The sequence below is a fragment of the Trachurus japonicus genome, chromosome 8 (genome assembly GCF_045865225.1).
Source record: "Trachurus japonicus isolate A0001 chromosome 8, Traja_1.0".
Classification (NCBI taxonomy): Eukaryota; Metazoa; Chordata; class Actinopteri; order Carangiformes; family Carangidae; genus Trachurus; species Trachurus japonicus.
This window is the reverse complement of record NC_140914.1, coordinates 27,930,730-27,957,147: the sequence shown is the minus strand read 5'-3', so window position 1 is coordinate 27,957,147 and position 26,418 is coordinate 27,930,730. Positions and strand designations below refer to the sequence as shown.

General features: G+C 41.4%; 1 protein-coding gene across 2 annotated transcripts in view; it reads right to left on the bottom strand.

The window, feature by feature from the left end:
• The window catches only part of LOC146983484 (thyroid hormone receptor alpha), a 128,736-nt gene that overhangs the window by 49,382 nt on the left and 52,936 nt on the right, over window positions 1–26,418 (bottom strand). For both annotated transcript variants that reach the window (XM_085785098.1, XM_085785099.1), the window contains exon 2: window positions 10,519–10,750. In XM_085785098.1, coding sequence (XP_085641224.1) covers window positions 10,519–10,574 — 56 coding nt within the window. In that variant the 5' untranslated portion in view covers window positions 10,575–10,750. The remainder of the gene's footprint in view (window positions 1–10,518; window positions 10,751–26,418) is intronic.

The window sequence follows — 26,418 nt, the reverse complement described above, 5'->3', positions numbered from 1 at the left end:
CCAATACAAACAGCTCTGACTGGATTTATGATGTGTTTAACGAGCGGAAACATTTCTTTTTTTAAAAATTAATTAACACCTTGTGACAGAATAAATCGCCCACGACTTCCTTCTATTCGCCTGTGTCGCATACACACTTCAGCAGGTCAAATGGCCAATAGGCTTGTGGATTAATACACAGCTGCCCTTGTGTTTGCTGGCGCTGCGGCAGCTAACAGACTCAATGTACAACTACAGAGAGGTTACCTGAGGACAAGAGAGGAGGAATGACCTCTTGGGAGTGCAGGAGTGGATAAAGCCTATTTGTCCTTTAAGCACAACAAACAAACAAACTAATAGAAAACAAACACAACACAATCAGAAGAGAGGAGACAGAATAACCATTCAGACCATTCTCAACCCTTCTCCTCTGATTGGCTCACTGTTTTCCTTCTGGGTGACTGAATAAAAACATAACAGATATATCTTCCAAGGTTGGGTGGTGGGTACAAGTGGGCGGGGCTTGAGGCATGACTGCTTTGTTGTGACATCACAAAGTTGCAGAAACCCTGAGCACTTGTTCTTTAAAGCCCCAGTGTGTAACTTATTTGGCTTTTCATTAGCAAAAATCAAATATTGCTTTCATAAATACGTATTTCACTGAAGTCGAATCACACCCACATACAAATGAAAGCTTTCTCGTACCTTAGAATGAGTTGTTACAAGTCGTTACAAATACATAAGTGGGCGACGCACCGAACCGAGGCTGCCATGTTGCATCGCCATTTTTTACGTTCAGTGGCAGCGTGACCGTAGGTAACCATAGAAACTCACCGGAGCTGTCGGCTCGGGGAGAAAGTTTTCCAGGTAGCGCCTGTTAAAACTGTCACCACTGTGTAATGTGAGGAAGGACGGAGGCACTGATGTTGCATTCAGGTGCAGTCAGGCAGACGGCCGTCGGCAAACCAACCGGATGTCACTTTACTCAACGAGGGAAAGACGGTAAAACGTGGGTCAGGTAAACAATACGACATCACCATGACAACATATTGTCACGCCTGTATTGTTTTGCCTGTTACATGCAGCATCTGTTGTCTGTCTGACGTCTGCCCGATTTCACGTGAATGCAACATCAAGAATATGTTCAGATATGCAATGGGGGTAATTTCCTACATAGGGTTAGTTTCTGAACGCAGGCCGGGTGCATTTCTCTGCAGACTGAGGCTTTGATACTATCACAGAAATAATATATAGATCTGATTTATTATGGGATGTTACATTTGAGTTAAATGCATAAAAAGATCTGAAAAGACACAGCTATAGTCCATGAGCCAGACCACCAATCGCAATCGAAAGGGTGGGCAAATTCTTGTTGCTATTTTATTATTCCTATATATGTCCAGATTATTAATTGGTATGATAACCTTCGCACAAGAGTAGCTTAACAATATTTATCATGCATTCACTATTTTGACCATAAAAATGCCATATACACCAATTATGGCCATTCTCCGATGTTGCACATTTCATAATTTGTGTGCCACTACTGATGATTTAGAGCGCCTTTGCAGTTGCAGAAAGGCCCTGCAGATAATATTTGTTTGCACCACTAGTTGGCGCTAATTCCACTGGGTGCATGAGGGAGCGAGGGGGAAAATCGGCTTTAATACTGCTGTTAGCAGGAAGTAGCAGAGGACTTTTGTGAAATCACATTATACAGGGAACATTTTTAATGGTTTATATATACATCCAAGGTTAAGAAGGCTAAGATGTAGTGAGTAAAGATGACATTAACATTATAGCATATTACATCCATAGGTTTAGGGTTATTTAGGGGGAACTGGGGCATTGTTCATTAGGCTGACTGCAGAGAGGAAGAAACTGTTCTTGTGGCGTGAGGTCCTGGTCCGGATGGACCGAGAGCCTTTTGCCAGAGGGGAGGGGCTTGAAGAGTTTGTGTCCAGGGTAAGAGGGGTCAGCACTATTCTGGCTCTGGTCCTGGAGATGTACAGCTCTTGAAGAGATGGGAGGCTGCAGCCGATCACCCTCTGGGCAGAGTGAATGACACGCTGCAGTTTGGCCTTGTCTCTGGCTGTAGCTGCAGCAAACCAAGACTGACATGGAGAATGTGGAGGATGGATTCAGTGGTGGCAGTGTAGAAGTTTCACCAGCATCTTCACAGGGAGGTGAAAACTTCTTCCAGCTGCAGCAGGAAGTATAGCCTATCCTCTGCTGAGGCTTCTTGGTGAGGGAGCTGATGTTCTGCTCCCATTGGAGCTCCTGGGAGATGGTGGTGCCCAGGAAGAAGAGGACTCAACCAGGGTCACTGTAGAGTCACAGAGGATGACAGGGGGGAGGGCAGCTTGGTCCTTTCTGAAGTCCACTATCATCTCCACTGTCTTCAGAGCGTTCAGCTCCAGGTTGTTCATGTTGCACCATGACACCAGAGGGTCCGTCTCGCTGCTGTAGGCCGACACGTCCCCATCAGAGATGAGGCAGATGAGGGTGGTGTCAGCAAATTTCAGGAGCTTGACAGACTGGTGTCCAGATGTGCAGCTGATGGTGTACAGGGAGAACAGCAGAGGAGAAAGGACGCAACCTTGGGGGGATCCAGTGCTGATAGTCTGGGTGTCAGAGACATGCTTCCCCAGCCTCACGAACTACCGTCTGTCAGTCAGGAAGTCCGTAATCCACCTGCACATGGAGTCAGGCACATTAAACTGGGAGAGCTTGTCACGGAGCAGAGCTGGGATGATCGTATTGAAGGCAGAGCTGAAGTCCACAAACAGTATCCTGGCGTAGGATCCAGTCCAGGTGCTAGTGGAGGGCCATGTTTACAGCATCATCTACAGATCTGTTGGCTCTGTAGGTGAACTGTAATGTCCTTAAGGTGGGACAAGACGAGGCACTCAAAAGTCTTCATGACCACAGAAGTCAGAGCAACAGGTCTGTAGTCATTAAGGCCAGTGATCCTTGTCTTTTTGGGAACTGGAACAATGGCTGAGGCCTTGAAGCAAGCTGGCATATGACAGTTCTCCAGTGAGGTGTTAAAAATGTGTGTGAACACCGGAGACAGCTGATTGGCTCAGTGCTTCAGGGTGGAGGGGGAGACTTATACCCCTTTCCCACTGGCCAAAAAACCCTTTTAAACCCATAAACGCACCGACCCGCGTCAACCCGGACGTCTGTCTGACTACCCATTTCTCCGACCATACATTTCTTTATTTTTGAGTCCATTAGTCCGACCTCCCATTTCTCCGACTTAAGTAGCCCTAACCCTCACCTTACCCTAAACCTAACCTTAACACTGTAGAATGGGTAGTCGGAGAAATGAGCTGTCGGACTTTTCAAATCGGACTGATGTATCCCCCCCCGTCGACCCGCGTCAAATGACTCGGCAAGCGACGCGGGTTAAAATCGCCTTCAATCGGCTCGGCTCTGATCGGCTTGCAGTGGGAACACCAGACCCGGCTCAACCCGCTAATTTATGTGATGACATTGGGCGTTACGTGATGCCACATCATCGTACCAGTCGCGTCTCACGTAGGCTACCAAAACAAAGCTCTGCTTGCATTCAAGACTGGGATTTAAAGATCAAAGAACACTGACCAAAAAAGATTGAAAAAAAAGAAGCGACAGTCTGTTTAACTGACATGTTGTGCCGCGGACGTCCATCATAAGGCGGCCGCGGCAGACTCGCTGTCCTCCGTGGCGGGCGGCTGGGGCATGACACGGTTTTTCTCGCACTGCGAATGAAAGCGGGGCGACTGTTTTTATGCGGGGTTAGACAGACAGACCCGGCTCATTTTGGTCAATGGGAAAGAAGCCAAATGCCGATTGTTAGCGGGTCGACCCGCATTTAAAAACCTGCGTTCGACCCGCTAATGTTAGTAGGAAAACGGCTAGAGTTTGGGCCTGCAGCTTTGCACGGGTTCAGCCGTTTAAACAGTCTCCTCACCTCTCCTTCTTTGATTTGATTTGATTTCTACGATGGAGAGAGGTGTGAGAGGTGTGGGGTGGAGGGTGGCACTTTGGGTGTGGGGCTGTGTAGGTGATCCAGGTTTGGAGGAGCTGTTGCTGATCGATGGCTGGTGGTTGGAGGTGTGGGGGATATCAGGTCTGTCCCATTGTCTTTCAAAGCGGCAGTAGAACTCGTTCAGGCTTGTTGGCCAGGCGTAGGTCATTGACAGAGGGACACTTGAAATACTGTACTGGCAGTATGCTCCACATTATTTGTGACAGAAGGAGCAAGCTCTTTAGTTGATTTTAATTGTGTAAAAAAATATTTGTTTGTTCTTGTTATTGCATGAAAAGTAAAACACTCTAAAAACGTTGGCTATTTCATGTGTAGGCCTATGTTCTAATTTTTATCACATTTTCATTCACATATTTCTGAGGTGAGTCTATTATTATTACAGTAGGGTCTTGATAAAAGGGAAAAACATCCTTGAAGTGATTTAGGCACTGAGTGGTCAACAAACAGCATAATACCGAACAAGCACTATACACAGTTTTCAAGTTTCCACTCTACCGGTCCACCTATTCAACACATGATAACCACCACTAAGCTACCTGTTTGCAATGGTTATCATGCCAAACTGTTCACTAGAGATGTCTACCAAGTCAAAAAAAACAAACTAGAAATTGCCCACCCGTTCGATTGCGGGAGGCCAATTTTGGGGTCTTGGCTCATGGACTAATAAGCCCATGCAAGATGCTCCATCGTGGATATTATCCAAAAACAGATGCACTCTCAAACAGAAATGAAATCAGCTCAAATTTCTAGGACAAGAGCAATGGAGAGGCTAAAAACAGCTTCCTGTAGGTAGGCGCCTTCATTCACAGGCCACGCTTTTATTGCTGTATTCTCAGCGGCATATTTGATAGACTGGTCCCTTTTTAGACACATCAACAGACCCATATATTAACCATGTATAAACTGATCTGTCATTTTGAATAGGTTCCACATCCATCTCGACTAATAGCAAAACAAAAACGTGTATTTGCGGCGCCCCTCATGACGCCCATGATGTCTCACCGAACTGGACACTTGTGACAAAGCTCATTTTCATGTTACTGCTTCAAAATGCTGGAATCCAAATTTGATTTAAAAGGGTTCAGTTCTGATATTATTTTCATGCTCCCTCATCCCTCCTCTGTTAAAGTGTGACGACAAAGTGGTGCCGTGAAGTCAACGATTAGTATTTCACTTGAGAAATAAACACATACACACAGATACAGCCCTCTTCTGATATGAAATAAGACACTACGGCACTTTATGGGGCACTTTTGAGCTGGGACTGGAATTATATTCTTTGAACTTGTTTTATCTATGTATTATCTAACTTTGATTCTATGCTGTGTTTTTATTGTGTGAGAGCAATAATAATAATAATAATAATAATAATAATATCTATCTATCTATCTATCTATCTATCTATCTATCTATCTATCTATCTATCTATCTATCTATCTATCTATCTATCTATCTATCTATCTATCTATCTATCTATATATATTTCTTTCTTTCTTTCTTTCTTTCTTTCTTTCTTTCTTTCTTTCTTTCTTTCTTTCTTTCTTTCTTTCTTTCTTTCTTTCTTTCTTTCTTTCTTTCTACCCCTCTCTATCTCTATCTACCTCTTTCTATCTATCCACCCCCCTCTTTCTTTTTTCTTTCTGTCTTTCTTTCTTTCTTTCTTTCTTTCTTTCTTTCTTTCTTTCTTTCTTTCTTTCTTTCTTTCTTTCAGCATTTCTTCAGCAATGGCTATATCTATAAAGCTCTGAGAAACTTTAACATACAAACATACACATATACACACATACACAGAGACACACCCACTCATACAAACATAGTTGCAATCCTTCCATTTAGATGTTAATTAAATCGGAATTGTGAAAGTCAACTGTGTCCTGAAATACTCAGAGGCTTCCCACTGTGTTACTCTTGAGACACACAAGAACACGCACACATACACATACACACACACACACACACACACACACACACACACTGTTCTATTTCAGTATTCCCTTCTTCGGGCTATATGGAGCTTTGCAACGTCTCTGTGTGGACGATTGTGTGTGTGTGTACCCAGCATGCTCTGTGACTCAGAAAACGCAGAGGGGAGGGGTCAGGGCATGAGGCAGCACTCGCAAAAACACGTGCGTGCTCAATGGTCGCTCTGCGCTGCTGTGTGCACACACACACACGCACATGCGCACAAACACAAAGCAACAATCCCCTGTTGATGCCACATATTGAGGCGTCCTGAGCTGTCCTCTGCTTTCTGTGCCTCCATCTGCCCTCGCTGCTCCTAATCCAGCTCTCTCCACTCCACTAATCCACACACACACACATGCGCGCACACACACACACACACACACACACACATACACACACACACACCTATAACTGCATAAACATGAACATAAACTCACACATCTCTGCGAGCAAAGAAGAGATTGATACACCTTCACACGCACATACAGTATACATACATGTTCAATAATACAACCCCATCTGCTCACACACAACTACACACTCCCACATGCGCATGCACACACACACACACACACACACACACACACACACACACACACACACTAGACAGACCTCTGCCAAAGCCTAATTATCTCCGCAGGTAGATGATACTTTGACATTGTGCCGGCCACATGGCACACTACATGCACGGGGGTTACCATGGTGATGGTTATAACAAAGGTCAAGTTGTCATCAAAGTCAATGCCATCTCGCTCCGCTAGAAGCATGTGTACGGTGGCCCTGAGGTGCAAATCACAACAGCAAAAGAGAAAACACAATGGCGAAAGAGAAAACACAACACAAAAAGAAAAAACACAATGGCAAAAGAGAAAACACAACACAAAAAGAGAAAATACAACGACAAATTATTAAACACAACAACAAAACAGAAAACACAACGACATTAACCAAACCGGAAAAGTAATTTGTTGTTGTGTTTTCTGATTTGCTGTTGTGATTTGCACCTCAGGGCCACCGTACATGTATGTGCACGCAGCGTGTTTCGCTATGAGGAGAAGACGCTTTGGCCTGAAGACGATGCGAGGAGTAAGCTTATAATTTCCCACGGCGCAGCTGCCTTCGTCGGTTTCTGAGGTTTTGGAGGAAAAAGGAGTTCAGCATGCCAGCGTGAAAACACGGTGGCATAAACAACTGTAGAACTGAGGCCGAGCTTGGAGAGGAATAAGTATGTGTTTCTCTCACTGTTTCAACAAAAGATTCTTAAAAAATCTGTAAAAACAATAACAGCTCTGCAGCTGCATTCTTTCACACCATCTGTGGGATATGGATATACAACCCAGCATCACTATCATCAGCAATGAACCCTGTTTAAAGACCCTGAGGAGTTTGCTTTTGGTTATAAAAGAGTTTTGTATTAATGTGGATGAATCTATGTTACCAACACTTGTTAATGGCACCATTTTCAATAAATATATAGTTTTGTCTTTATATTTATTTTGATATTATTATTAGTGGTCGACTCGCCCAGCATTCATGGGAATAACGCCGCCGGATCACTAGTTGGCATCGTTTATGGTCGGAACTACGATGGTATCTGATCGTCTTCCAACCTCTGACTTTCGTTCTTCATTAATGAAAACATTCTTGGCAAATGTTTTCACTTTCGTCCGTCTTGCTCCAGTCCAAGAATTTCACCGTGTGCGCGGAGGCTCATGGGAAATGTAGTGTGAAAACACTTCTGCTTTCCGAAAAGTCCTCGTAGTCACTTTAACATTGTTAAAGGGATAGTTCAACATTTTGGCAAATTGGCCCATTGCCATAATCCCTATAGTCTTAGGAGTACAATACAGTTATTTTTCCTGGTTACAGTATTAGTTACTTTTATAATGTAGTAATTCAGTTACTATCTCAGTTGCTTTTGAGGGAAAGTAACTACAGTAGTAACTACGACTTATTTTTAAAAGTAACTTGCCCAACACTGATTTTTATAATACAAAGTAAGTCATGAGCAAAATAATCAGTCAGACATTCAGGAGTTCATACATGGCAAACTAAGTCGCCCACTGTGGGAAAACCAGAGAAAGAAAGAAACAGCACAACCAGCAGGACTGTGTCGGCTGCTGCCAGTTACCAGGTAACAAACAACACAGACACGATGCTAACTATACTATCTGCTCTGATACAAGCCACCGACCTTGGTCCCAGTGAACTCCCCAGTCCTCAGCTGAACAGAGCCTCTGTGTCTGTTGATGCCCTCTGTCCTCTCACCTATTGACCTGGAGCCAGCAGGTGGTGGGCGGGGCCTAAGTCCTGATCCTGGTTTCTCAACGAGGAAGTTGGAGCAGATGAGCTTTAGCCCCGTTTTCCTTTTTCACTTTTTATGTTTTTTTTCCTACATTGTAAAAAAGCTGAAGGGTAGCTTAATTTGCCTGTGACTTTTAAGTTACTACCTTGTTGACGTTGTTGACGATGTTTGTTGTTGTATTACACGATGACTGACTGAATAAAGACTGAATCAATTAATCAATGATCAATATGTGAAAGCTAAGTCAAATCAGACATCAATCATACCAGAGTATTCTTAAAATATATTTTTATGGCTTAAATGGCGTAAAACAATGGAGAACTGTGAGGCCCAAAGAGAAATCACTTCTCATTCTTTCTTTATTCACTTCTTATTCTTTCTTTATGGTCTTATTCATTATTTTTTGTTTTGTATTATTCATTTATGTATGTATTTTTTTTTTCCCTTATTTCCTTATATTTACTCTTACTTTTTTAACTTATTTTTCATTATTGTTCAATTATTTTCCTATGTTATTGTTTTTAAACTGTAACAAATTTGATCTTTGAATATGTTGGGTGAAGTTTTCATATAAGCCCTCCTGGGTTTCATACCTCCCCTTTGCACATCCCAGTAATGTTGATTGTTCATGTTGTTTTTTATATGATATTGTTTGTGCTAAATAAATAAGAATAAATAAATAAATAAAATCAACATCCAATCTAAACCATTGGAGAAGCAGTATTTCTTATACAGATTCATGTCTAAATAATAAATCTTGTGTATCTGGGGGGAAAAAACAACTTCCTAAGATTATTGCAATTGCAAACTATTAGTTCACAGAATTAGCTCAAACCTGCACTGATGTGTGTCTCAGGTGATCTGCTCATTGGCCAGCCTCCATACCAACACTCATCACTACAGACTGATTTATTGAATCATTTCAACTGGGTCAATAAAGTAAATAATGTGTTTATTTATAACATAGAGCAGAGAGGTGAGATCTGAACACAAGTTGAACTTAAAATGCATGTGAAGATGCATGTTAACACCAGGTAAGAGGAGGGCGTCAGGCCTGCAGGTGCTAACTGGCTAAATGTGATAACTGTTGCTGAAGAGGGCGGTGTGACACTATGTGTCATAAACTACAAGTCTTACTGAGGAAAATGGCATTTTGAAACAAACAGACCTTTGGAAAAGGTTTTACTGTGTAACAATATGTTCTTTAATACTGGACTATAGTGAATTTGAGGGTTAGGGTTATTATAATAATGTGTTTAGTTTAGATAATTTCACAAATTACATTACGGGTAGGCTATTTGTTAATTATTTATTCAATATCAAAGCCTTTTTTTCTTGCCCTTAGCTCTAAGTTATTCTTATGTTTAGTTCATTTTTTGTATGTAGCCATCATTTTATTTATCATAGTTTCAAACTGACATTATTTTACTCTTCATGCCATTGGTGATGTTAATATTCACACATGTTTTATTTATAGGGAAAACAAACAATCATCTATTAATTCATAAAAGGGAAATATTTACTTTTCAACACTCAAATCATGGGCGGATCAAAAATGAGATCTAACTTGCTCACTGTTTGCGTTTGCTTCTTCAAAGGCTCTGAACTCAGACTGTGAATCAAATGAAGCAGCGAGGGCAGAGTGAGAGTGTATATGTGTGTGATGATGTGTGATGTGTGTGTGTGTGTGTGTGTGTGTGTGTGTGTGTGTGTGTGTGTCTGCACATACTGCAGAAACAGAGAGGGCACAGATGGCAGTGTGATGGAGAGCTCGTCCCCGTTACCTCTCTGAGTAATGCATTAAATACACGTACCCCTGCCCCCACCCATCCCTCACCTATTATTAGTCACATTATATTCGTCCTCTCATTAAAGCTCCATAATGAATCCTTACTTATGCAAGAACGGTTGCGTTGTGAGGAAGGTGAGAGCAAATTATTCGAACATGCACTTTGAACAAAAATAAGTTGTTGATGTACCTCTCCATCTTTCATCCATCCATCAATCCATCCATCTCTCTGTGCCTGCAGCTATTCTTTCATCTGTCACTTCTGTCAAATCACTGTTAATCTGTGCTTACCTTTCATGTTTACATCAAAGACGAACACGAGCGCGCGCACACACACACACACACACACACACACACACACACACACACACACACACACACCCACAGAGGCAGTAAAATCCATCACATTCCATTCAACACACACACACACACAGGCCCACTCACCCTTTCTCCTCCCCCTCCGAGGAGTTGCTATCCTGCTTGTTGGACATTGGCTCCATTTGGCCTCGGTACCGTCCGGCAGCCAATCACGGGACAACGAGGCGGACCCCGACCTCGCCAGCCTGCTCAGCATTCGCTGGCAGCCCCGTCAGTAGACGGCCATCTGAGAACCCCGGCGGTGACTGGCTGAGAGGAGCGCGGTGGGCGAGACGTCGGATGGAGCAGCAACAGCAGGCTGTAGGGGCAGAGCAGGAGACAGACACACAGTGACGTTAACATTATAATTTTAACACACACGATTATGTAACAATGCAGATGTAGTTTCTATGCTTAGTTGACAGACAGAACACACAGAGCAGGGCTGTCAGTCATCTGCAACAGTCTTTATTTACTTCAGCTCCAGAATCTAATAGACTTTTATCACAGGCAGGTCCAACATGTACTGTAGAGTTGGTTATGGTTGTTGGTACGAAGCCTTGATGTTGATGACTTCTCTATCCATCCATCACTGCTCACTGTGTTGTATGTTCAGCCATTCCTCTGCCTCCTTTAGCAATAATGAGACATGTAATTAAAGTAATTTATTTTCTGTGAAGGAGGTGAGGCTCAGTGTAGTGGAAGTGCTCCTCTGCTTCCCTGCAGTCCTTAAGTGAATGGGGAAACTAGAGGGGCTAGAGGGACGACTGCTGCTCAGCACTGAGGAGAACCATCAGTCAGTCAATCAGTGTTTGTGATAATAGGGCTGGCCCGACTGTTGGTGGTGGTCCATCCAGAAAGAGTCTGTGGCAACACTAGTGCATAACTCAGGCTTCTGTCGTTTTTTCTTTTACAATATTCTCACGTTAACATTTGTGACCCGCTCTGGCGAAATGAGTCGGAAGTCGCAACGTTCTATTTTTAGATAATCAGCTGATAACGTGGAAAATCAATAAAAACTCCCAAATTTTTTTTTTTGCTAATTTCAAAGAAATTACATTCAAAAACAATCTCCCAAAGTTTCATAGTCCAGATAATTGAGGAAAGGCACGTAAATGACGATTTAAGTTGACTTACAACTTTTTACCCTCTACAGAGGAGCACAACATAGGCTAAATAACTTCTGAACCTGATAGGGACGAGCTGTAAACTGCATCTCCACGTGTAATCACGTAGTACGGGACCAGATGCTCAGCTGAGCGGTAGCAGCGATGCTAAACCGAGCGTTAGCATCGATGCTAAACCGAACGTAGCATGCTAACGCTTGCAGATGTTTTACTAAACATAAAATATCTTCTGAACCGTTTATGATAGAGACGAGCTGTAAACAGCATCTGAATAGTTACCTTCTGCCTTCCAAGGGTCATTGAATGGTGCCTCTACAAGGTACGTATGGTACAGAACAGACGCCAGATTCACGGAAGGCTTTAAACCAGAGACGTTCTAAATTGTTTGAACGCAATTTTCTCAGGTTTTCAATCGAAAGCAGTGAGTGGAAGACCATAATTAAAATTGCCATATCTTAAAAACTATCCAATGTATGACTTTGGGTATTAGGTACTAGGGTATCATTTTAAAGCTTATTTTCTCCTCTTTCCATTGACACCAAAATCTCAATTTTGAAATTTGGGTCACTGCGACTCATTTTGCTGGATCAGGTCACATTTTGTAGGTGTAGCCTACTTTCAACAGTGTTCATCTTCTTAGTATCTGAATGCTGATTGGTAAATGACTAAACTAAGAGGACATGTATTTATGTCATATGTTTCAGTCGTTGTCATAGTTGCGGTAAATGGATTTATTAACGCTGGCTTTTAACATGGATGTCTATTTGTGTGATATCCATTGTTAAAAGCTGGTGTGATGATTCATGCGTTTTACAGATTTTCATTGAAAAAAAAAAATCCATGCATTTACCGCGGCTACCGAAACCATGGAAACGTAAACATAAAAGCAAAACCGGCTTACATTTTTGACATTCAGAAAAAGGTGGATAGGGAGCGGCTAGTAGCTAAAGCTAAGCTAACGCTAACTGTATTTAACAAGCAGCAGCTCTGGTGGTGACAACCATAGGCGTCATTTACGCTGGGGACGCTGGGGACGCTGGGGACATGTCCCCACCACTTTTTGTCAAGAACAATTTTGTCCCCACCACAAAATTAACTTAACATTAATGAAGAATGATGAAAAAACGTTGATAAACTATGACAAAATAGGCAGCTGAAACAGTGTGCACGGCGCAGAGCTTCTGCCGGAGCCCACTCGCAACAATGTAGCGAGTTCTCAGACCGGTGCGGGCGCTCTGTCCTCCTTGCTGGTTACGCAGGGAGCTGCTTCTCCTGCTCTCTCCGCGCCGGTAAAACATCGACCACTCGTCTCCTACTCGGTTTTCCACACACACAGGTCTGTCTCTAGCTCTGTATGTATGGATGTGTGTGTGTGTGTGTCTCGTGTGCAGACGCAACTGACAAATATTTATAGACGGACAAGCAACATCTTCATTACTAACTAGTAATCATCATTTTATTTTGAAAATTGACCGGATTCTCTCGCCTTTTCTGTGCCCGACTTCCTGTCTGGTACGATCCGTCTATCCAGCTTGACAGACGGCACTCACGGCCCGCGTGAAAACCTGGTGAAAACAGACGCCGAACTGAAGCGCGAGCCTCCACGCGGGGTCGATTGTACCGGATGAGACAGCACCCGATATGCTTAATGTTTGGGTGCAAAGTCACTGTTAACAAAATCAACATCTAATCTGTCCCTTCAAAATAAAGTTAGTAACGTGTCTGTTTGGAGCAGCTGCCGACAGTGACAGTTTCCTCATCACTAAACCTGAGCCACCATCCGATCCTTCCTCACTCACGTGACGACGGGACAAAGTCTTTTGGACATTGTAGCCTATATTCTGTGTTTTTCCTCTCTATAACCATCTCGTTTCAGTTTTTGCCGGTTGGCAATCATCTGGTGCACCCGCTGTTTCTCTGTTTCTCACTCACTCTCGATGCGCATAGATGTTATGAAAAAAGAAAAAAACACAGATGCGCAAATTGAAATGACCTAGTGTAGTGTAGTCTAACAATTAAATGACCACAGCTGATCACCAGCTTGTCATGCCACACCTGTCACTGTCACGTCTCTAAACACAACTACGGGCTTCTTCTTTTTTTTTTTTTTTTGCTGCGGTCCGGCGGAGAATAAAAAAAAAAAGAAAAATGCTTGTGAGTCCAGCTGCATCGGGTCCAGGGTCCAGGCTTAAACACTTAAACACTGGTCGGACTTGGTCGGGTCTTTGCTCACTTATTTGCTCAAACTTGGAGCCAGACCCGGTCCTATAGGAGACCAGAGTCTGGTTGAGAACGGTAGTCTATGACGGTCTGGGAAACGGTGTCAGGTGCGGTGCGGCAGCGGCGGCGGGCTGGGGGGGGGATGGGTGCAAAATCCACAGCATCACGTCTGCACCGGAAACATTACACTACCGGCCGACCATTAGTTAGCATTAGCATTAGCACGATTCCATTTTCTCCACAGAGCTATCATGATCTGGCTCCCCTGAGCTCCGCCTCACGTGGCATCAACGTACTAATGCTGTTGGCGCAGAGATCATTTCATGTTCACGTTGCCAACTTAATCAGATGTAACCAGATGTAAATATATATATATATTTTCGACCCGTCAAAATGTATAAAACAATTATTCCACTTTAAATTCTTTTTTCAGTAAAATGAATAGGCTACTTTTATTCTGCACCCCTCTAGATGTTTTGTGGATGTATTATTTTTGAAAAATGTATCGTTTTGAAAAAGTTGTAGCTATGACCTTTAATAATTTGGTATCTATCTACTCAGTTATACAAGTTTTTTTAAACTGAAGTTTAAGTTCTTCATCCTCCGTGCATCTGGCCAGGAGGCTGAGATGCACAGTGCTCAGTGGGAACTCAAACACTCACCAGGCTTAGCTCAGTGTTTGCAGGAGATGAAGAAGCTCAGTATGTTTGATGGTTTTCCTGGGTTTGTGGACAGACTTCAAAATTCAGTCGATAAGGACTGGACACCTGGCTGTCATGGCAGCCAAGTAAGAATAATAGAAGATGGGTTTTTGTATTTATAGATGCTGTTTAACAGCTGTGTAGGGATTTCTTCAGTTTAGACTGAGAAATCTTTTTCACATGCTAAAATCTGCTCTGCCAAGATGAAACTTAAAATTACAAGACTCCAGGGGTCAGACCCTCTAATGTGATCCATCTTCTAATTTCCTTGTTAGGCTAAATGGTTAAAGCAGACCTCACAGAGCCACGCGGCCTTTGAGTTGACTGCTCTCTGGTCACCACTACAATCCTGGATCTATTGGAGGAAACTGACTCCGGCCAAATCTAATTTACTATAAGCTACTTACAAGTCCTCTGAAAGGAATTCAGGATAAATTGTACTCAACAATTTTCATGTTGTTTTGTCAGCTTGTTATTTCCCTCTGTGTGGCTAAAGTTCACAGTTAGAGCGCGCAGACAGGCCTACAGTACGCACTCGTGGTAAAGTTTAGACTTCTCCGCTGAGTTGTAGTGGTTTCAATACTGTGAAAGAAAAGAACACTTCTGCTCTCACTTTGCAGCATTCTATGAATGATTAATAAATGGCTTGTTTATGAATGAATGGATAAATAGGCTCAAAGGGAGAAGGTTGAGTGTTGGAGTCGGAAAATAAAGGGGGAGGTCAGATCCAGCTGTCTGATATATACTGTCTTGGCTCACACATCACATTTCATAGAGGTGATAGCTGACACTTGATGATGTTTGGCAGCGTGTGCTGGTCTGTCGGTTGGTCTTTTGATTGGAGCACTTCATTATCTTTACAACTATTGAATAGACAACACATTCACTTTTGTCACTTGGTTCCCATTCATGTTCTCCAGAGGATATCGACTTTGGCGCTCCCAAAACATTTCCTACAGTACAACCATGACATGTAGTGAAGTCATTGATAAGAATGTCTTTATAACAGTTTTTTCAACTTGGGGTCGGGACCCCATGTGGGGCCGCCTGGAATTCAAATGGGGTTGCCTGAAATGTCTAGTAATTGATAAAAAAAATATGATAAAAATATTATTTTAACTAATTATTATTCTTTTTAAAATTATGATTAAAAACACCACACACAATGGGTCACGAGTCAAAAAAGGTTGGGAACCACTGTTTTTTAGTATCTTCTTTCAATCACTGTAGATTCTTCTCTGGATACACTAGATATTTTGGAAAGAAACACTGAATGTAAAGAGAAAAGCATCGTCATTCAGGTTTGTAAAAATCACTTTCCCATTGACTGGCTCTGACATCACATGTACAAACCGCCGGGGGACTTTGAAGTACGTCTCCTTTGTTGTTCAAGTGGTCGGATGGAACTGAGTCACACGCTTAAAAGTGAATAGATATAATCTTCAAGATTGATATCAAACAGCCATTGTTGATAATTATTTAATGGTTCAGCCAGTGGATGTATTTCCTGAGTGGTTTTCTGGTCGCTGTGGTTTTAACCCTATCTGTCACACATCATTCGCAAATGATAGAAAGGTGAAAAGCAATGTTATTTCTTGCTCTGATTCAGTATAGCTCCCTGACAGCAGCTTGGTTGCTCCAGCTCAGTGGCGTGCACAGACTTTTTGAAGGGCAGGGGCGAAAAGAAAAGAAAAAGGGCACTTACAACACGTCGTCGCCACTAAAGAGGACACTGTAGCACCCATTTTGGCTCCCAAGAGGCCACTTTAGCACGTGTTTTGGCTCCCGAGTGGGAACTTTAGAACGTGTTTTCCATCAATTGGGCCACTGCCCCCCCCTGTGCAAACCACTGCTCCAGCTAACTGAGTATGAATCACATTTCATCTACGTATGTAATCTACAGCACGGAGGGGGGCACCACTACTGCCAAACACATGTGGGTCAGGCCAATAACCTATTGCACACCTGTTGTCTTTAGGTGCTCTTACATTACAAACAGTGACCTATCTTTCCAATCCCACATCAATAACATTACGCAGTCTGCATACTTCACCCCCCCCCCTATACCACTGCTGTCCTTGTTCACAGCCTTGTCTCTTCTTGCCTGGACTATTGCAACTCCCTCCTCTTTGGTCTCACTCATAAATCCCCCACTGGTTCACTGGAGTTCAGGCCTCCATCCACCGCGTCGATCACGGATAAATTCCCTATTGAATTTAAAATCCTCCATTCACAACCTCACCGCTCCGTATCTGTCCCACCTCCTCCTCCACGCTCAGATCGTCCTCCTCCATTAACTTGACTGTCCCCTCCGTCCATCTCGTCACCATGAGGAGAAGAGCTTTCAGTCGTTTTGCTCCCAGGTCAGAAATATCAATTCACTTCCACACTTCAAATCAACACTCAAAATCCATTTGTTTAAGGATGCCTTCTCTGTTTTTTACATCTTGTGTATTTCTTATGGTTTTTATTGTTTGTTTTGTACTTTTATGGTGTACTTGAGTACACCATAAAAGTAAAACCAGGTAAAACCGAGTAAACCCAGGTAAAACCGAGTAGAACGCGTTATGCTGCGTTCCAGGCAGGCTTTTGAACCCGTAAGTTACGACTTCAAGTCACGACTCACGACTTTGTAGCGTTCCGGGCAACCCGTAACTTGTGTTTTTCCGACCTGTTACCCGTGAAAGTACACTATAACAGCCATTCGTAACTTCCGATCCGGTCGGAAAAACACGAGTTAAATACCATGAGGTGTTAGAGGAGCCGAACAGCTTAATCAGCGTTGTATCATCCCCTCTTGTAGTGGCTTGGGTGAAATGGATATTTACAGACACGCAGAAGTTACGCACTATAGCTTTAATAGTGGACTCAATTAAATACTTGGAAATTCAAAATTCCAACCCTGGACCATTACTGGAGGGTATCAGAATAGATTTTTAGAGGAAGTTTTCCAAAAGGTCTATACATATTTTCAACCTTTAACCTTAAATAACTTTATTTGTCAAAAATAAGTTAGTGAATGTGGTCACTTTCCCGATATAGGATTTAGTGCCTACAGAAGTATGAGGCTGATGCCAACACATATATTTCAGGGTATATGAATAACAGCTCAGCTACTAAATAACTCACAAGCTGTGCCAGCCAGGAGCAGCTACATGCCCTGTCCCTGCCATACCACGTGCAGGACTTAATGCTGCATTACACTGTCATTTAATACGACATCAATGTCCAGCAGACCACACCTGACCAGTCCATCAAAGACTCTGTTAAAAACAACACGGCAGTGGCTCCATTATCAATATTTGTCTTCACACCACGGTGGAAGCTGGACTGGGACTGGCTGCAGGGTCTCTGACATCCTCATTAATGAAATCTAATCAAATCAAATCAAAGACAGCACAACATGTTGGCTCTCATCAGACAGGCTGTTAACACTTGTTAGACCAGAGCTGTTGTCCCAAAGTTTGACAATAAGAAAAAAAAAGAAGAAAAAAAAGCGCTCCCGGTTATTAATCATTATTAACCGTGTCATGTTTCAGTTGACTGCAGGCTCCAGAGTAGATTATCCTGCTGACAGCATGGACACTTGCCAGAGATTAAAATATTACTGTCTATTCATAGTTTGAGGCAACATTGATGGTGTTTTTGGAGAGGCAGTTACACCGACCAGTTCACCTGCTGTTACTTTCTGCTATAACACAATGATGAAACTACATTGTGATTAAACTAATATCAAACTTTGCTTTTCACTCTAAACCCACGACCCCGTTCCACCTCTGCTGTGGAGCATGTAACTGAAAAGCACCAGACGAGGGCACCAGAGTCACCACCACACAGGTGCTGTGGGTATAAATATGACCTGAGCTGACCTGGTTCCAGCACAAGGCCTCCCACAACATATCATATCATATCATATCATGTCACATCCATCTAAATATACACACAAGCATTGATGCGTATATTTGTATTTATACAGCTATGTACTCTATGTGTATGAGTTATAGTGCTGTGGTGTTCAGGTTCAGGGTTCAAAGAGTTTGAAGGGCGATGTGAATGGAGCAGAGACCAGAGGGGTCGTCAGGGTGGAAATGTGGCAGAACAACATGTTCACCTCCGGCCAGTGGAAACAGTTGAAAGATGCACAATCACATTTAGCTACGCATTTTGTATATTTTTTTCACATTGCATTTTTTGTTACCTTGTATGCTACAAATGCTACTACAACAACCAAATTTCCCATGTGCGGGATAAATAAACAGTCTTATTTAAGCAGTCATGTGGTATTATATAGCAGCTGCAAACCACCAAATATATATATATATATATATATATATATATATATATATATATAAAACAAGATGCTTTATAAAAGCTCTACTATATATATATATATATATATATATATGTGTGTGTAAATATAATATCTGACTCAGGTTCACCACACCAAGTGCGTTGTGAATGGAGCAGAGACCAGAGGGGTCGTCAGGGTGGAAATGTGTCAGAACAACATGTTCACCCCCGGCCTTGTTTGTACAAAATCGTTTTCAGTGGAAACTGTTTTTTTCAAAAGTACGCACAATCACATTTATCTACGCATTTTGCATATGTTCTGGACTAAATACCAATTCCATAAAAACAGAGGACAAACTACAGACACAAGTTAGTGGAAGCCAACTTGGAATTAATCAGATATGAATGGAGTTTACAGTTACATCAAACATGTTGAATGAGCCGTCTGAGTGTCTGAGAAAACCAGACTGCGCCAGAGGGAAAAACATCTCTAGCACTTGACTTGTTTTTAACCATTAGTCCATAAAAAGATAAATAAATACTGAAGAAACCATAAAACAACTCTGATAATCAACCATTTATATACTTGTCAAGCAAAAATAATAATGAAAACACAAAATTTGCACATTTGCACATTGTAATCATTTGCCGAAATATCTTTGACCTCAACATTTAGACATGTCTCCTTGGATTGTGAGAAGTTGTGGCATGGTATTTCACTATTTAACATTTTATAGACTCCATGGTTAATTGACTTGTAATTAAAAGCAACAACAGACAACACAAATCTGAAAGGTAAATAGCAGATCTATCAACAGTAAGAAGTAATAGTTAAAAATGTTGGTTGTTGTAATACTTGCTTTGTTGGTTTGAACCAACCCTAAGTTAGTTCAGGAGCTTAGTGGCTGAGAAAGGAGCAACCTCAGCACTCTACATGCTTGTAGGTTGGATTGTTTGGCTTCAGTCGGTTTATGGGACCAATAAATATTAAAACAAACAAGCAACAACAACAAAAAAAAAGCCTTTTTACAGTTTCTTTTTTTAGATTCTTAATTTACCCTATGAAAAAGCAGCTGAGCTCCACATCTCCAGATGTGACAGTAGATGGCATCAGAGTGTGAGAGATCAGATGGACCTCACACTGTTGTGATACACTGACAGCCCATTTACAGCACTGTAGCTGTTATGCAAACGCACTCCCCACTCCCCCACATCAAGAAGTTAAATATCAGATATGTGAGATTGCATCTCTAAATTTGATGACATCAGTTTTTGTCGGAGTTCCCTTTGCTCACAGTGATATCTCAAGTGAAGTGAAGTTCAAACAGTAAATAAGACAAAACAGATTTGATTAACATATCAGCAAAAAAATATTATTATTATTAAATACATGCACTTGTTTATTTAATCAGGGTTCCCAGTCTTTTCTTGATTCATCCCCAGTCCCATTCATGCTTTGGAGAACTGTTCTTTTCGACAATGGTACCTTATTTTGTAAATGTAATTAGTTTGTTTCTATGTTTATTCCTCTCTTTCATTCTCTCTCCCAGAAATTTGATTTAAAAATGTGCAGTGTATGGCTCTAATTTATTAAATAATCTCTCGAAATTATGACAAATTTATCATAGAACAGCACAAATATGTTTTTTTTGGAAACTTAGAAGGGTCTGAAAAAGTCAAATAGAGCTCTGGTCGCTGTGATAAATCATTTTCCAGGATAACTCAAGCTTTTCCAGGACATTTGACTTTTTTTCTCATTTTCCATGTGTTTTCCATGACAGGTTTTCCAGATTTTCCAGGACGCGTGGGTATGGGAGAAATTTTGGGACTTTATTATCCACATATATGTGAGTAGAAATCAATACAAATATGACCGGATTTACAAATGTATATATAATTAATATAAATGTACATACATATGTGAGTAGAAATCATTACAAATATGACCGGATTTACAAATGTATATATAATTAATATAAATGTACATACATTTGTAAATATATTTTCGAGATTTTAATATAAAATATGCTTGCCTTTGTGTGTGCAGTCGTACAGTCTGCATTTGTGAATATATTTTATATATTTGTGGATCTCTGTTGTGCTCTAGTGTCTACGGCGTAATTTTGACACACTCCTACTGTGCTGCAAGATGCACAAACAAATGCATGCCGATTTGAATGTGAAGAACGGCAAAGCCCTCAATTCACGGAATGTCCACCAGATGGCAGTGTTGCGCAGGTACAACCAAAGCAAGCTACTTGAGCTATAAAATCCGTGTATCATTCGTTCATTCGTTTTTCAAAATAAAACCAAAAATAAGAAAACGAAAAAACAACTCTTTTTCTCAGTATTCGTTTCCAAAACTAAAATGAAAAACGGATAACGACTCGTTTTTTCAGTTTTCGATTTTATGCTCAAATGAATAATGGAAAAAAACGGATAACGAGCGTTTCTCGTTTCATGTTTCATGCAATTTTGATCTGAAGTGCAATGAGCCGGAAATGACCGTGATCCGGAAGTGACAGTCTCTGCCTTTACTGCTAGAGCCCGCAAAGTAAAGGATAATGTATAGTTCGGAACCTGAAGGGGTTTATTTCTCCATAACAACCGACCAACTATACATTATCCTGCTTATTACACGGTTTACGAGTGAAATTAATTTGAAACATATGTTGATCAAAATACATGTCAGCCCGAGTCAAAACGTAACCTGTACTGACGTAATTGACTATATTCATGGAGACCACTGACACCTGCATGATTGAGTGGCTCACAGAGGTAGACAGGTAGTTTCTAATGCATGGGCTTTTGCTGAAGCAGGATCGAGTCCGGCTCCACGCGAATATGTGAAGATTATTTTTTCTTCACTTTATTTTTTTTCATGTGGCTGGTACGTAGTGCTCACTCACAGCAGCATATTCGCTGCAGTAGATGTGAACTGTGGCTTGAAACTCGCTGTTACTGTAATATGTTGTGTTGTGACGGAAGCGCAAAACAGCTGCAGCTGTTCCGTACGGTAACCAGTTAAATCAGAAACCAGTTGGGCCATAACACCGGCCAGATGCTGCTCTCTGATTGGTCCATCGCTGCGACCGTCGTCAAGTATAACAGACCGCTGCTAGGGACGCTGCTCTGATCAGCGCAGCTAGGAAAAGAGAAACTATGCAGGATATTTACCTTTTACCGTCATTAAACAGCTTCGGACTAATTGTGATTTTAGATGTGTGATGAAATGACTTGTAACTTGTTACAAGCAGAGTGGAGGCTGCTTCCACGTCGTGGCTGGAAACCAAACCTGCTGATCAGAGCCTCTGATCCATAGACTGTATAAAAAGCTCTGACCCGGTGTCAGCTCTCCTCTCGTCCCGGTGGCACCGCGAGTCCGCGACACAAACGCACCCCGTAAACAGTAAATCTCTTGTTTATGACAGATACCACTACACACATTGTAACACTGTATCAATCAATCGATCCACTGATTGATTATCAAAATTCCATACAACCTGTCGGGGTTTATTTATCGCGAATATGCTGCTGTGAGTGAGCACTACGTACCAGCCACATGAAAAAAAATAAAGTGAAGAAAATTTAATCTTCACATATTCGCGTGGAGCCGGACTCGATCCCGCTTCAGCAAAAGCCCATGCATCAGAAACTACCTGTCTACCTCTGTGAGACACTCTATCACACAGGTGTCAGTGGTCTCCATGAAAGTCAATTACGTCAGTACAGGTTACGTTTTGACTCGGGCTGACATGTATTTTGATCAACATATTTCAAATTAATTTCACTCGTAAACCGTGTAATAAGCAGGATAATGTATAGTTGGTCGGTTGTTATGGAGAAATAAACCCCTTCAGGTTCCGAACTATACATTATCCTTTACTTTGCGGGCTCTAGCAGTAAAGGCTGAGACTGTCACTTCCGGATCACGGTCATTTCCGGCTCATTGCACTTCAGATCAAAATTGCATGAAACATGAAACGAGAAACGCTCGTTATCCGTTTTTTTCCATTATTCATTTGAGCATAAAATCGAAAACTGAAAAAACGAGTCGTTATCCGTTTTTCATTTTAGTTTTGGAAACGAATACTGAGAAAAAGAGTTGTTTTTTCGTTTTCTTATTTTTGGTTTTATTTTGAAAAACGAATGAACGAATGATACACGGATTTTATAGCTCAAGTAGCTTGCTTTGGTTGTACCTGCGCAACACTGCCATCTGGTGGACATTCCGTGAATTGAGGGCTTTGCCGTTCTTCACATTCAAATCGGCATGCATTTGTTTGTGCATCTTGCAGCACAGTAGGAGTGTGTCAAAATTACGCCGTAGACACGAGAGCACAACAGAGATCCACAAATATATAAAATATATTCACAAATGCAGACTGTACGACTGCACACACAAAAGCAAGCATATTTTATATTAAAATCTCGAAAATATATTTACAAATGTATGTACATTTATATTAATTATATATACATTTGTAAATCCGGTCATATTTGTATTGATTTCTACTCACATATGTATGTACATTTATATTAATTATATATACATTTGTAAATCCGGTCATATTTGTATTGATTTCTACTCACATATATGTGGATAATAAAGTCCCAAAATTTCTCCCATACGTGGGAACCCTGTTAATGAGTAAAAATGGCAAGTTTCTTACTTTAAAGTATCATGTGTGAAAAGTGAAGGGGTCTGAATACTTATGAGTAGGGATGCAGCCATCCAGCTAATAACTAATACCTGGGTTTAGCGTATTGGCCGTATACCCGATACTGATCCAATAACACTGTTGACATTTGAACCTGTAAACCTTGCCATGTGTAAGTCAGTGACGGCACCATGGCGCTACTTAAACATTACTTCCCTAACTTTGTAAAATGTTGCTGCTCTCCGATACCTGATGTAGCTATTTAGCCAATATGGCCGATATCTTAATATTGGACCAGTGCACCCTAACTTATGAGCAACTGTTTAATAGTCGGTCTTGTATTTGGAGGTTTTGAAACTTCTTATGATCTGGGTCAGAAAACTTTCTAAATCCACTGAGAGACAGAGATCGTAAGTTAAACAGTATGAAGAATATGAAACTAGATAAACACACAATTTGAATATGAATACTTGTTTAGTGTGTGTTGGGTGTTTTGTTCTTTTGTCATATCTTTCCTGTGTATTGTGTTCTCTGAGATACTTCTATTGATACACAACTACACGTACTGTAGAGTGTTAGTATGAAGGCTGCATGTGTGGAAACACTGCACGACACAAAGAGTCAGCAATCACTCAGTGGTAAGATACAACACTGAAGTAGTTACATTAAAGGGACATTGTGTAACTTCTCCTCTTATCTATTCACAAAAATCGATTATTTCGTTCAAAAGTATGTTTTTCATTAATCAGTAATCCCCCCCATCAACAAACTGAAGTGTTCCGGTAAGCTCTGAATTTGCCGTTCATATCATTCATATCTACATGGAGCGGGTAAGCTCGGTGCTGGCTGCCATGTCGTGTTGCCATGTTTTTACGTTCAGTGGCAGCGTGACGGTAGGAAACCACGGAAACTCAGCGGAGACACCGGAGCTGTTGGCTCAGGTCGAGGTGGCGTCTGTGAAAAGTCACCACGGTAACGCAGTGAGGAGGAATGGAGCGTTACACTGATGCTGCATTCATGTGCAGTCGGGCAGACGGCCATCGGTAACAAACCAGATGTCATTTTAGTCACAGGAGTCGAGAGAAAGCCGGTAAAACGTGGGTCAGGTAAACAATACGACATCGCCATGACAACATATTGTCACGTGTATTGTTTTGCCTCGTGCTGACGGACCACTTGTTTACATAGAGGCTGGTTTACGGCTGTCGTCCGTCTGCCATCTGCCCAATTTCACGTGAATGCAGCATGAAAAATACGATTGAGTTGCTTGCGATATACAACTGCAACGCTAGATGGGAGTAATTCCTACACAATGTACCTTTAACACTGAGCTTTAGAACAACTTTTAAAATATGAGATTTGTATTCATTTGTGTTCTTTCTTTTGTTTCCATTATCGTTTCTTTTAATTATTATTTCTTGTCATATTAGTCCAGCTGGTAGTATGTTGAAAAATGGTAAATAAAATGACTTTTACAAAGTAACAGGTGCTGACACACACACACACACACACACACACACACACACACACACACACACACACATGGTGTAAAGATCATATAGGCCAATGGGCCAGTGACAACATACTGATCAATGTACTGTGCTTTATCTACAGACAGATCAGTACATACACTCAGCTGTGCACATACTGTACCAGTCTGTGTGGAAACTTGGCAAACACACACGCAAACACACACACACACACACACACACACACACACACACACACACACACACACACACACACACACACACACACACACACACACACACACACACACACAGAGTCTCTAGGTCACTTGCAGAATAAGCAGTGTGCAAAAACACACACTTTTATGGACCAACACAGGAACAGGCTTGTGTCTCAGAGTGGGGACCTTCTGCATGACGTCTGAGCTGATTAGATGAAGACGAGAAGCAGCGCAGCATGATCAGAGATGACTGTGTGCTCCCTCCCTGCGGCTCTTCCTTTCCCCCAAATCACTCCCCATCTCTCTCTCTCTTTCCCCCGCTCCCTCGCTCACACTCTCTATAATCACTGCCGGGGCAAAGAGAGAGAACACAGCAGAATAAAAGGAGGTGCAGCGAAGAAGCTGGAGAAACACTGACTGTGTCTCGCTCAACACAAACTCACTACATCTATAAATAAATGCACTGTTCTGGTTCCATGATAAAACTCATAACACAACAACAAGCAGGATGCCTTTTGCCAGAGAGGCCATGAACATTTTTTATATCACGACACTACGCCAACTCAAAAGGCACAAAAAACCTCTTTCCTCTGCACAATTTGTATCCATAAAAAAAGCTGATTATTTATCAAAATCAAGATGCATTTTATTGCATTGCATTATTATTTTTTTCTAAACGCAATGGAAAAGAAGAAAAAAGGGTAAATTCAGACCAGTCACAGGTATTCCTGGAAAAATAAGTTCAGGATACAGAAAAAATGTGAACATTAACTTCTCTCAAGTCATTGTCAATACAGCACTTAATTAATGTTTAATGTTAAATTTAACTTGTGTAATTGTTTAATATGAATTTTGCAGCTGTGTTTATTTATTCATGTTACCTACTCACTATATTATTCACTGTATTTGTATTGTATTCAGTATATTTTATCCTATTCTAAAGCCTGACCAGGGACAAAGACTGCAAATTAGCTGAAGCTAGACATCTTATACAGTATGCATCGCATTTTCCATTTTTTGTGGCAATGTTGTATGTATTGTCCCCGTTAAATGAACATTAAACTAAAAAATAAAAAATAATAAAATAGATAAATAATAATAATAAAGGCGACTACTTAGCAGTAAGGTGACTCATAAAGTTATCCCAACATCCTGATGTATCAAGATGTATTTTAGAGTTCCTTGTCACTAACGGTAAATTCAGATTTCCATTTTCCTGAGCCTTTCTTGTAAAACCTTTGTGTAAACAGCTTATATGTTTATTTGTGATTTGTGATTCATGTTCTACAGTCGACAGC